The sequence below is a fragment of the Microcebus murinus genome, chromosome 23 (genome assembly GCF_040939455.1).
Source record: "Microcebus murinus isolate Inina chromosome 23, M.murinus_Inina_mat1.0, whole genome shotgun sequence".
Taxonomy (NCBI): domain Eukaryota; kingdom Metazoa; phylum Chordata; class Mammalia; order Primates; family Cheirogaleidae; genus Microcebus; species Microcebus murinus.
This window is the reverse complement of record NC_134126.1, coordinates 13,367,890-13,380,497: the sequence shown is the minus strand read 5'-3', so window position 1 is coordinate 13,380,497 and position 12,608 is coordinate 13,367,890. Positions and strand designations below refer to the sequence as shown.

Sequence of the window (12,608 nt, the reverse complement as noted above, 5' to 3'; positions counted from 1 at the left end):
CATCCCCAGGAAAAACTGTAAGTGGGAAATTTTTAAGTGGTAGTTGTCCTAATAATCATTTGTAATGGGGAGGATTTAAATCAATAATCAGTCACTATGGGTTCTGTCTCCAGTGGTTTGCCTGGACCTGAGTCAAGGCTGGTGAATGATAGAATATATCGATGCCTTACTGCTGTCAACGAAGCCAAGTCGCTGGAAGAGCATTTTCTTGCATTTGTACAGTAGTGAAAGGTCACATGCTGTGGTCATGTAATAAATCTCAAGAAAACTGACTAAGGAAAAACTCATATAGATGTTATACACGATTGAATTATGAAATTTGCCTCCCATTCATGCAGTTCCAGGAAAATGAGAACTTAACAAGACCCTGAAACCACAAAACTGTAAACCCTTTATGTTCAGTCAGTTAACTCACGGTTAGTCATTAGGGAGAAGAGTTGGTTGTTCCAATGGCCAGGAGCAGAGGAAGGGTGGCCCTCTGTCTTCAGACGCCCAGAGGAGGGGTAGATTTGTAAGAGTTCCAATCTGAGAGGCAACTCAGGAGGACTGATCTGGGGGGAAGGGAAAAGAAACTTATGAAGATCTGGCTTTCATGGATTAGGGACATACCACAATACTGAACTTCCTCAGAAAACTTCCGGTACAAAAGTTTCATTTAGCTAAGAAATACCACAGAAATAGCCCCTTGCTTTCACAGAATGCTGGCACATCCATTTCAGGACAAGATCAAGAAGTCACAAAATGTCCAGAGGAAGAGATCTTCATTTTCAGGATATCTGATTACATTGAATGAAATTTGGGATGTGTAAAAATGTCTCCGGTTCTGGGAATTGCCTGCTTTGTAGTGATGATTGATTTTATAACCAGATCGGGTATTCTTACAGAGTAGGGTTCACCCAGGATGATCCAGGAACACCATCCTTGTTACAAGTAGATGGCTAGCAACAAGCCAGCCAAGCGTTTGCTTTCTACAGCCCGGGAGTGCTGGAGGCCTCTTCATTCTGCATGGCATTCAGAGAGCTGTGCAGGGTTGTGTGCCAGAAGTCAGAGACCCCCTTCCTTCTCTCCAGTGTGGCATCCTCCATCACTGTCCTCTATGTGTGTTTCTGTCTCTTAGGAAGGAACCTCAAAATTTGCAAACCTGGACAGCAGTGTGAAAGAAAACCAGAAGCGTACTCAGAGGCGGCTTCAGCTGCAGAAAGACATGGTATGACCGGCCCCGGTTCTTTCCTGACAGCCCGTAGGAGAGGGGCCAGGGTGGGGGGCTGGGCTCCCACATGGCACATGCACCCTTGGTCTACAGGGTGCCTATGCTTTCAAAAAGGGTCTCCCATTCTCTGCCTCATTTGTTCTTAGCAGCCCTAGGAGGTCTGTAGGAAAGAGATTATTACCCCTATTCAACCGAGTAGGAAGTAAACACCGAGAGTTGCAAATCCTAGTTTCTAGAGCAGCTTGTTCTGAAGGTAAGGGGAAGTCTGCAGCAGGTGGACCTCCCTCCCTCTTGCTGTCTCCTCTGCCCACTCCTGCACTTAGACACTTCCGCCACCTGGGCCTCCTGGGCTTCTTGCTGTTGTCAGCTTCTGGCACATGGTGGCCAAGGAAAGAGAATATCCGCTCCCGGGAGGACTTAGTCTTTGTTCTCAGAGATCTTCTCCTGTGTTCCAAACCCTCTAATAGTCATTGCCCAGCTCTCCTTACTAAATACAAGGGCTAACCAAATCTTTTGAGTTTTACAAAATTCAAAGGAGTGTCATACCGGCCTTCTGAAGACTGAAAGATAGCTATTATCATCTCTAGCTTTATTTAGAACTCCTAAATTTTAGAATAGAGGGGGAAAACCAGAGAGAGGAGATGAGAGATCAACAAACTAAGTATTCTTATTCCTGCTGTGAGAGAATTTTCTCTTTCTTTGGAAGCTGAACACAAGTCAGAAACATTTTTGAATGATAGGACTCTTCTGTAACAAAAAGCCTATAAAATATTCAGTGTTCCAAACTGTTTTAGCTGTTCAAAGACAAGTTAAAAATAGCTGTCACCAAAAAAAAAAAAAAAATAGATTATTTTAGTTCAGGATGAGACCTTGTACTCATAATGGGGAAGGACACACTGCAGCTGACAGCGAGTTCCTGAAGGACAAAACCCTTCTTGGTGTGAGCGTCACAAAGCAGTTCTGGCCCAGGACGCAGCCAGCCGCACGACAAGCAGCCTGGCTGCGTCCTGGCTGAGACTCTGCGTTCCCGCCAGGATTTCTGAAAGTGCCTTAATGAAATTTAGAAGAAGTTGTCCACGGGAGCCCATTTCTATTTTTCCTTCAGAATAGTTAGTGCCTTGGCGGCTTTGTGGAGAATAGAGATGATTTCAAAGGAGGTTTGGTGAAATGAATACAGTGTATACTTACATAGAAGTGCCTCCACTTTCATTTCCAAGGGGCAATTTTTAATAATAAACTTTTTATTTTGGAGTAATTTTTAAATTTACAGAAAAGCTGCAAAGCTAGTACATAGCATTTCTGTAACCCCCACACCTCACCACAGCACATCCGTCAATACTGAGAAACTGACCCTGGCCTGGGACTGTTAACTGAAATCCAGACTTTATTTGGATTTCACCGTTTTCCATTAGTATCCTCTGCCTGTCCCAGGACCCAATCCTGCCTTCCCCACTGCATTTAGTTGTCACATCGTTCCAGTCTCTCCTGTTCTATGACAGTTTCTCAGTCTGTTTTGTTTTGTTTTGTTTTGTTTTATGACCGTGACAGTCTTGAGGAGTGCGGTCCAGGCATCCTGTGGAATGTTCCACAGTCTGGGTTTGTTTGTTGTGTTTCTAGTAAACTGAGGTTATGGGTTTTTGGAAATAATATCACAGATATTATTCCCTTCTTGTCACATCATATCAGGGAGTGAGTCGATAGCGTCAGCCTGACAGCTGGTGTCACACTGATGGTGCCACTAGTGAAGCTGACCTTGATCACTTGGCGAAGGTGGAGTTTGCCAGGTTTCCCTTAAAAGTTACTAGTTTTCTCTTTCCCTCCTCTATTCTTTGAAAGTGAGTCACTAAATCTAGCCCAAGGGGCCATTTCAGTAGTGACACCCCAGACTCTTGTTGTACCTACTTCTCCTCCACTGTGCTGTGGCCAGTCTTCTACCAGTGGTGATGCCATTGCTATCCAGTGCCCTTCCAAACTTCCAGGAGCATCCACATGCTCTAGAAAAGAGCAGATGTCCCTCTGACCCGAGCACATTTGGACATACGTGTATGATCTCGTAGCTTTGAGGCTTGGTTTTCATGACTTTGAAAATTAGACATTAGAGATCATGGAGTTCCTTTCCTATTTGGGTAGGAATTTAAAAAATTGCATTCATTCATTCATCTATTAATTTCATTCATTAATGGCCCCAGATTAAGCCTTGAATAGATTAATTTGCTCCAGCATGAAGATTACTAAAACCCTTAAACTTTTCAATAACAATAAAGGCAGTTTTGCTCTGATTGCTCTTCAGGGCATGATGCAGGGAACTGTGCCCTACTTGGGCACCTTCTTGACAGACCTGACCATGCTCGACACTGCTCTTCAGGACTACATTGAGGTGAGTTCTGTGCAGGTGATATCATTGAGCCTGCGGCCTTCTCACTGGATACCCAAAAAAGAAATGTGCTTCTATTAGTATCTACTGAGAGCCCATTATGTACATGGATGGTATTGTGCTAGATGCTAGGAGGAATACAAAGAACATCAAAAGTAAGTAACACACCAGAAGTGGTTCAAAATCTAGTGAAAGGTATAGTATATCAAAGTAGGCAGTGTGATTGATAGTAATAGTAGAACTCTGAACAGAAATGCAATGAGCAAACACAGGAGGTCACGATTAATTCATATGAGGCGATGTGATGAAAAGACCTTATGAAAGAGTGAGTGGGTTTGAGCAAGACCTCAGGCACATATATCTTTCTCCTTCTCTCTCTCCCCATCCCTCTCCCTAGGGAAGGGGAAAAACTGTGAAACTCAGTAAGATAAGCAACTTGTTAGTACCAGCAAGAAAATTATTAAGTGGAGAAGAAATTTCAATTTTGAAATGAGATTTAAGGATTGCTTATATATTTAAGTATATTCTACCTCCCCATTATCATATGCAATCAGCTGCCTAATTTTATTGTATCATAATTAGAAGGAATAGAAGTTATTTTGCATATGCCTACCTCTGAGCTTGTCAAAATGTTGTGGACATATTTATTCACCTTGCATTTCCTGAGCTCTATATCTCTTCACATCCTCTGCCTTGGCTTATCTCAGGAAACAGCCATCACTGTTGGGGAATTCTGGGGAGTGATCAAAGATTTAGAAGTTAAATTCAGCTACTGAGAATAGGAACTGAGGGGATGAAGAATTGAAACCTAACTTTTCATGATGCTGTGGAGAAATGACTTCCCTTTTGATAGAACATTGACAATTTGGTTTCTAGTATGAGTCAGTGACCATCTGTTTTTGTTGCTTTTGGTCAAGGAAAAACATGTAATGGAATATTTACTCAAGCTTTCATCTTTACTGGCTCTGCAAATATATGTGGATTCTGATTTGTAATTCTTTATATCATGGCTATTTTACTTGGTTTCAGACATTTCAAGAGAAGGCTGTCTGCTTTTCCTGCCCTCTTATAAATTAAAAGTGTTTTCTTCTTGAAGCAAAAGATGATTCTCTTCCTCTATAATAGCCATCATTATAGGATCATTAATAATTGTGACTTTATCATCCCTTTGATCTGTTTTAATGTGACCTAGAACAACATATGGCTGTGTGTCAAAGCAGCTTGGTTGGTCACTCTTGTTTAAAAATGTCTTTCAGGGTGGACTGATAAACTTCGAGAAAAGGAGAAGGGTAAGTAGAGGTCTTTGCTCTGGTTTTCCATTTTACTTCATCTGGGCATGAAAAAAATGAAAGAAGTGGGAACTTAAGTTTCTTTGTAGAGGCAGAAAAAATTAATTAATACTTATTAGACATTTATTGTATAACATTGTGCTTGGCATGTTCCTATACAGTATCCCCTAAGAGCCTTGTGGGGTAGGTTTTATCATCCTCTATTCGAAAATCAGGAAACTAGGACTTGGATATTAAATAACTGGATCAGAGTCACGTAGTGGGCAGAGCCAGGCTTCACTTCCGTTCTGACGCTTCACAGCCCACAGTGCTCCCCTTACCCCCCTCATCTTCTTCACAATCAGCTTCAACAAAACCAAGTTCACCCCTATAGTTAATAACAATGCGTCGTGTGCTTGAAATTACCGAGAACAGATTTTGTGTTCTCACCACAAAAAAATTATCAGTATATGAGTTAATTCATATATCAATTAGCTTGATTAGCCATTCTGCAGTGTAAACATATTTCCAAACATCATGTATTACACCATAAATATATACAATTTTTAAATTTGTCAATTAAAAACAGCTTCACCCTATTAAGGAGAAGGGGTTTCTGAAGAGTAAGTAGGTCTGTGTGAGAGAGGAAGGAAAATGGTCTTCATTGCTATGTGTAGGTAATTATTCTTTTCCCATCTTGTCAGCACAGGAAGGGGTGTTTAGCAATAATTTAAATCTTTCTATGGAGAGAACAATTCTGCACTGTGCTAAAAAAAAAACACAAGTTGTGAAAATTTGCTATGGCTTTTTATTCAAATGATATATTTAAATAGATACTTAAAAGATTCAAGGAAAATGTGTGAGCAAAATAATAACTTCACCCCATAGTATTCCCATTGTTCTCTAGTCATTCCTTTGTTCTTTCATTCCACAAATATTATCTACCTAACATGAGGGCTTGGGGATTGCAACAGAGAAATATCAGAGCTCCTAGCCCTCGTAAGTTCGCAGTCCAGGAGGGAGGTAGACAAATAAATAGGCAATTATAATTCTACTTGTTAAGGGCTTGTGAGCCGAAGTCATGTGTTATTAGAGAATTATACACATGGGACATCTATCCACAACTTATGGGGCCAGAGAAACTTCCAGAAGGAAATGACATTGAGGTTAAAACCCAAAAGGCATAGAGGAGCTAACCAAGCTGAGCTCATCAGCAACAAGATACTCACCTAGACAAATATAAATTTTCTGTCCCTCACAGAGTGGTATACTTTCTTCTTTAACATGATGATAAATATTCCTTGAGGATGCTAAGACCAAGGGCTGAGGTCACTGGATGAAAAGTTGAGACCCAGAGACTCTGTCAGTTCTTAAGTTACTTCATGTCCTGTAATAACAATAATAATAATAATAAAAAATCAGTTATTGCCTCAATAGTTACCCATTGTTGTCCTTTAACTTCAGAATAACCCTGGATGGTAATCTCTTTCCTTTTAAGTCTAAGATATTAAACTTTTGGAAAGTTTAAGTGTAAAACCTAAAGCTAAAGCTTATGCCCATTGCTGATATTAAAAAAATTTTTATGGAAGCATCTAAAGAAGTATAAATAATTTTGGACATAATTATATACTTGCCTCTCTTGTGACCTTTAAGAGACTTAGTTAAATGATTTACTGGAGTTGTAAAAACCTAAGGATTCAGGAAATCTAAACATTCAAGTTTATGAGACCCTGGACTGTTTAGATAGTAAGCCCTACCAAAACTTATTTATTAAGGGGTAAGGGCCGAAGAAGATGGGGAGGGAAAACTTCAGAGCTTCTTAAATTAAAATGCATTTGTTTTCTTTACTTTTAAGAAATAGAAAATTTTCATATACTTTATGAAGTACTTAGAACCTTAAAAAGTAACTTTTTTATTCCAAGGATGAAAATGGAAAAGAAAAAGAAAGTCACTGTGACTTTAGGTAGTGACTAGTTTAGGTTGCCTTGGTAACTGGTTTTATTCATATAAATTGCTTTTTCAAGGAGAAAGGAGGATTAAAAATTAAAAGATACAAAGACTTGCAAGATTCAGAGTTAGAATTTTTAAGAGTTAGTCAGCTATTTTATTTCTGTGGAAGCAGTATTTCAGAATCCTTCTAGATGGTTTTCTCCAACTTTTATCCTAATGTAGTATATTTTCATGTTGAAAAGATCTATATTTGGTTGGCCTTATTATTCACTCTTTTTTTTTCTTTTTTGTCTGCTTTAGGAATTTGAAGTGATTGCCCAAATAAAGCTCTTACAGTCTGCCTGCAACAGCTATTGCATGTCCCCTGACCCAAAGTTCATCCAGTGGTTCCAGAGGCAGCAGCTCCTCACAGAGGAGGAGAGGTGGGCTGACCTGGTGTCCATCAGGGTAGAGCTGAGGTGTTGGCAAAAGGAGGAGGAATGCTGCATCTAATTCCTCATCGGGTCATTTATTCAACAACTGTTTAGTGATCAGCTACTAGGTTCTAGGTCCTCGGTTTTCAAAGGAGCATAGTGTAGCAGGAAGCACTGAATCGATGGCATTAGAAGATATGCTTTCAGATTCTTGTTCTGCCACTTATCTTTGTAAACTTAAACAAGTCACTTGTTCTCCTTATCTTCAACATGCTTACCTATAAAATGTTTATTTATGAGGCTTAAATAAAATCATATTTTGGAAATGCTTATTTCGTTAGAATGCTTATCATCACCACCACTGCTACTGTTGTCACCATGTTTGTTGCTATTGTTAATTGGTGATAGCTTTCAGGGAGCTTTCAATCTAGGGAGAGAGACAGACTCATGAGGAATTGAAATAAGATAAATAAAGTGCAGAACCTATAGGCAGGAGCAATTCATTTGGCCAAGGAGGCAGGGGGAATAGGGAAGATATAGAGACATTAGCATTTAACCTGGGCTGTGAAGGAGAGACAAGATTTCACTAACAGAACTAGAAAAGAAAATTCTGGACAGAAAGAGAATACTAGCAAAGGCCTGGTTGCCTGACATTCTTGGCATTTGGAGGAAGAGTGATAACTCAGATGTGGTTGGGGCACAAAGAACAGGTTTCAAAATAGTGGTTTATGAGCACAGAAGGGCACATTAGCTCTAGTGCTTTGCCTGTTGGCCCTAAAGAGTCAATCCTTATCCTGTAGTCTGCTGGTTGGCAGATTGGTGTGCCGGCCATATGTGGCCCACTGCCTGTTTTATATTTTTAAATCATAGAAAAAACTCAAAAGAAGAATATTTTGTGACATGGAATAGTTACTTGAAAGTCAAATTTCAGTATCTATGTATTTTATTGGAAGACAGCTCATTCCTTTATGTCTTATCTACAGTTGCTTTCATGCATTAAAGACAGAGTTGAGTAGTTGCAACAGAGACTATATATGGCCCACACAGCCCAAAACACTTGCTGTGTGGTCCTTTACAGAAAAGTTTGCTGATCCCTGCTGTGGACCAGGGGATTTCTTGGAAGTTTAGCATAAGGGAGAAATTGACTTTGCCAAAGAGGAAATTGAGGTTTAGAGAAAGAGACAGCATTTGGATTCAAACTCAGGTCTGCCTGACTCTACAAGCTAAGCTCTGAAGGTGGTTGTATAATGTTGGGCACCCTTCCCCACCTGCCTAGCACCCAGACACATCTACTGGCCAGAGCTACACTCTTTCATAAAAGGCATTGCCAATAGATATAAACTCTGCTTGTGCTTGGGGCAGTCGTCTCTGCGTGGTATGTAGATGTCTGAATCTGGAGCATTTTGAATTTAGGATATTTATATATCTTTTTCAATGCCTATATCTATTCATTGAAGATTAGTTTATAAAAATCTTTTATTTCATTTATTTAGATAAAAGTTAAGTCACGTGTGCATGTGGACAAATACATGTGCAAAGTAATGGGGGAGTGGAGGGAGGGAGAGCCTCCCTGGCTCAGCAGTGGGATGAGAAGGATCAGGTAACAGAACAGGGCCACCTTTCCACGCTGCCAAAGTGCGAGCGTCCTCGTATTCCAAGCGGGCAGAACTCAACAGCCTCGAGCCGCGTGCCAGAGGAGGCCCAGAAGTGAATTTGTAAAATTGGGCCATTAAGTCAGTACTCTCTGACACTGGTGATGGAACAACATAGTGCATATCTTTACTTTGAATAATTAGACCCATCCTCTAGAACAAAACCAACAAATCATATGAATTTAAATCTGTTCTTCGATTCTCAAACTTTGGCCTCATGGAGCCCCCTTCTCTTTCCCAGCTACGCCCTCTCGTGTGAGATCGAAGCTGCTGCCGACGCCAGCACCACCTCGCCCAAGCCAAGGAAGAGCATGGTGAAGAGGCTCAGCCTGTGAGTGTCGCCTGGGGTCCTGGGGGGCGAGTCCCGTCAGAGTGGAGAGAGGAAGTGTATTCAGCAGGGTCCCCTTGAGCCAGAGCCAAAGTGAACAACACTTCGCTCATTTGTTAGTTTATCTGTCATGAACTCAAAACGTGTGCTGAGTCCGTTCATTTTTCTCTGCTCCTCTCTCTGGTGTCATCCACTGTCATCTCTTGTGGGAACACTTCAGTCACAGCCTTACTGTCTTCTGGCTGCCTCCTTGCCCCGATCCCCTTTGCCCCAATCATTCATACGCCCCTGAATAGCCAGGTGGTCTTTTAAAATGTGCACCAGATTATATCACTTCCTTGCTTAAAACCTCCAGTGGTTTTATTTTAAGATAAAACCCAAATTCCTTATCCTAGTTCGCTAGGCCTTATGTGTTACCCCCAGCCTTCCTTACAATGCTGCCCTTTGTTCCCCAGCATCCAGCCATGCCACTCTTCTCACCATCTTTCAAACCCACCAGGCTTATTCCTGCCACAGAGCCTTTGCACTAACTGTTCCTGTGGTCTAGAATGCTCTTTCTTCATAACCAGCTCCTTCAGATACTGGCAGAAATGTTCCTTCCTGAGAGAGAATCCTCTCTAATGTTGCTGTCTCTGCTGATCACTCTCATTCACACTGGCTGTTTCCTCCAGGGGAATACACAACCTGAGAACAGGAACCTTGTCCGCGTGCTAATGGCTGTCTGCCCTGCTGCATGCCAGGCACACGAGTACCCTCCTAGCTGACTTCATAATACCTGTCTCCCTTCGAGTAAAATCCAGAGTCCTCACAATGCCCCACAGGGCCCTTCAGGATCTGCAGCCTGTGCCCGCCCCTGCCATGCCTGTCTGTCCTGCCCACTCTGTTTTTTGCATCACAGTGACACACAGGTCCCTGAACACATGAAACACACTCATTTTCATTTGCCTTTTCTTCTGCTTGGCACACTCTCCTCCCAGATAGCCACGTGGCTCCTGCCCTCCGTTACTCTCTTCAGATAGGTGAAGGAATGTCACCTTCTCCGTGAGCCTTCCCTGACTGCCCTTTTTAATGCTATAACCTGCTCACCTTACCTGCCCTTGGCGCCCTCTCTCACCTTCTCCTTTGGATTTTCCCATCACATTTGCCTCCATCTGACATATTATCAGCTCTGTGTGTCTGTGTATCATCTAGCTTGCAAACTCTGCGAGGGTAGACATTTATGTCTGTTTCATTCGTTGCTGTATCCCCAGAACCTAGAGTGGTACTTCGCACATAGTATATGATTAATAAATATTTATCAAATGAATAAATTGAGCCACGAGCCAATTTAGAGGGCTGTTCTAGGAGCAGTGCATATATTTCTGACCTAATCCACAAAGCAACCTAAGAGATAGGTCTTACTCTTACAGCCATTTCATAGATGAGGAAAGGGAAGTGCAGACAAGGTAGATATAACATGCTAGGAATTGGAGGATCTGGATTCAAGATTTGGCTCTAAAGCCAAGTTTATAACCTCTTTACCATATTGCCTCTCGGAAGAAAACTTTCTGAAGGAAGAGAGCAAGGAAAGATGCAATGGGAGTTAAAACATGGGGGAGGGGAGAAGGGGAGGAAGTGATGGAAGGGAGAAAAGAAGAAAGGGAGGAAGAGAAAGAGAGACTGTTAGTTTAATTAGACTCTGTGCTTTGATTGTAGCAATTTTTGTAGGGTAACCTAGTTTCTGCCACAAAGTTGATTTCTTAGACATTTGACTTTTAAAGAGATTATACTAATGAATCTAATGAGGGTGAGGAAGTTAGTTCAAAGAAATAGGGGTTACAATTTAATAAATTTGATTTTTCACAGACCTGTACCTGTGTCTGATCTTTTGGGGGTTGTAACCCACGATGGCCAGGGACAAGCAAGGACTTAGGGAATACTGGACAAATTTTCACGGCAGAATGGGCTGGGGCCACAGTGACCTGACAGACCCCAACTCCACCAGTTACTTGCTGTTTCGTCCTTTGGGAGACGAAGCTAATAATATCCACCTTAGTGGGTTTTTGTAAAGCTCCTAAAACAGTGCCTAGATCTCAGTGGGTGCCTGAAAAGCTACTGTTATTTTGTTATGGAACAAATAAGTTAATCTTTTGAAGGTTTGTTGTTGTTAGGATTTTGACTGTTTTTATGGGCGTCGCTACTTCCCAGTGATGCTTCTCCCCTACTGAGACACTGAGACACAGAGGCAGGGATGGCACGTGACCTTGAGTGGTCCTATTCCCAGTCTAACGCATGGAGCCCTGTGTTGGGCATGGGTGGGTGATTTCCTACTCGGGCTGCTATGCGATAGATAGCAGGCGATAGGAGGCATCAAGAGTTAGGTTGGAACAAGTGGTTTTGTAGAAAGCACAATGGAAGGGAGTCCCAGTGTCTTGCTAAACCTGTCTTCTTTATTCAGATGCCTGCCCTGGCCCTTCTGAGTACTAGAATTATGAGCTTTTGTATTCACCACTTGAGGGGAATTTTCCATAGTGTCTTGCTGTCTTTTCATCTCTACAGCTGTCGGGGAGAATGAGCTGTCTTTTGAGATAACCTGAGGGGCCTGACCAAGCCTTGTCAGCCGGTACAATCAGCCTGTGCAGAGGGAAAAAAGTCTCAGTGCAGGCACTTTGTCCTAAGTGCCACTATCTTTGTCCTCTTGCTTTCTCGCCGTCCTCATTTCTCTACCACTGCTTCTCTGCTACTCCTCTCCAGCCCAGGGATTGTGCGTATTGTGCCAGGTGCTCAACACTCCTGGGTCCTCTCCCCCGTGACACAGGCGAGTGCACGACCTCTGTGAGGACAGTTACTGCGGGGACTAGGGGCAGGAGAGCTGCAAGGGTGCAGTACCCGCACAGAGTGTGGTAAGCCCTCAGTGCCACTGTCTTATTAGTGAGATCTTTCTGGGATGCTTGAGTTTAACCATTGGTATCCGCAGTGGAATTCGTTCATTTATTATATATGTGCACCATCTTCTTTCTTATATATACAGAGGTGTTGCACAGCATTATTTTTCAGAAGATTTTGTGATCCTCTTGGCATGTTTACAAATCTGGGAAACACATATTTGCTGTCCCCACATTTAATGATCCATCATTCCAAGAGGCTGGAGAAAACTTTGGACCCTTAGGGGAAGAGGTACCTAGTTTGAAGGTCAGAGAGGCCCAGCATTGAGCCACATTGAACCTTTACAAAGCAGAATGACCACGTTGAATCATAGAAATGGAAGAACCTTTAGTCTTTGAACAATTTAGTTCTAAGCTAGAGACTCTGAAATAATAGACAGGGGATCTGTCTCCAGTCCATCCCACCCTACCACCTCCAGCCCATTTTTCATGTCTCTTCCTTTCATGGACCCCCAAGAACCATAGAGGCTCCAAGGGTAGGAGCTAAAC

General features: G+C 42.1%; 1 protein-coding gene across 3 annotated transcripts in view; it reads left to right on the top strand.

Annotated features, from left to right (window-relative positions):
* Positions 1–12,608, top strand: part of RGL1 (ral guanine nucleotide dissociation stimulator like 1) — a 244,339-nt gene that overhangs the window by 214,739 nt on the left and 16,992 nt on the right. For all 3 annotated transcript variants that reach the window (XM_012736017.2, XM_012736000.2, XM_012736028.2), the window contains 5 exons: positions 1,118–1,207; positions 3,501–3,587; positions 4,841–4,873; positions 7,103–7,224; positions 9,109–9,198. In XM_012736017.2, coding sequence (XP_012591471.1) covers positions 1,118–1,207; positions 3,501–3,587; positions 4,841–4,873; positions 7,103–7,224; positions 9,109–9,198 — 422 coding nt within the window. The remainder of the gene's footprint in view (positions 1–1,117; positions 1,208–3,500; positions 3,588–4,840; positions 4,874–7,102; positions 7,225–9,108; positions 9,199–12,608) is intronic.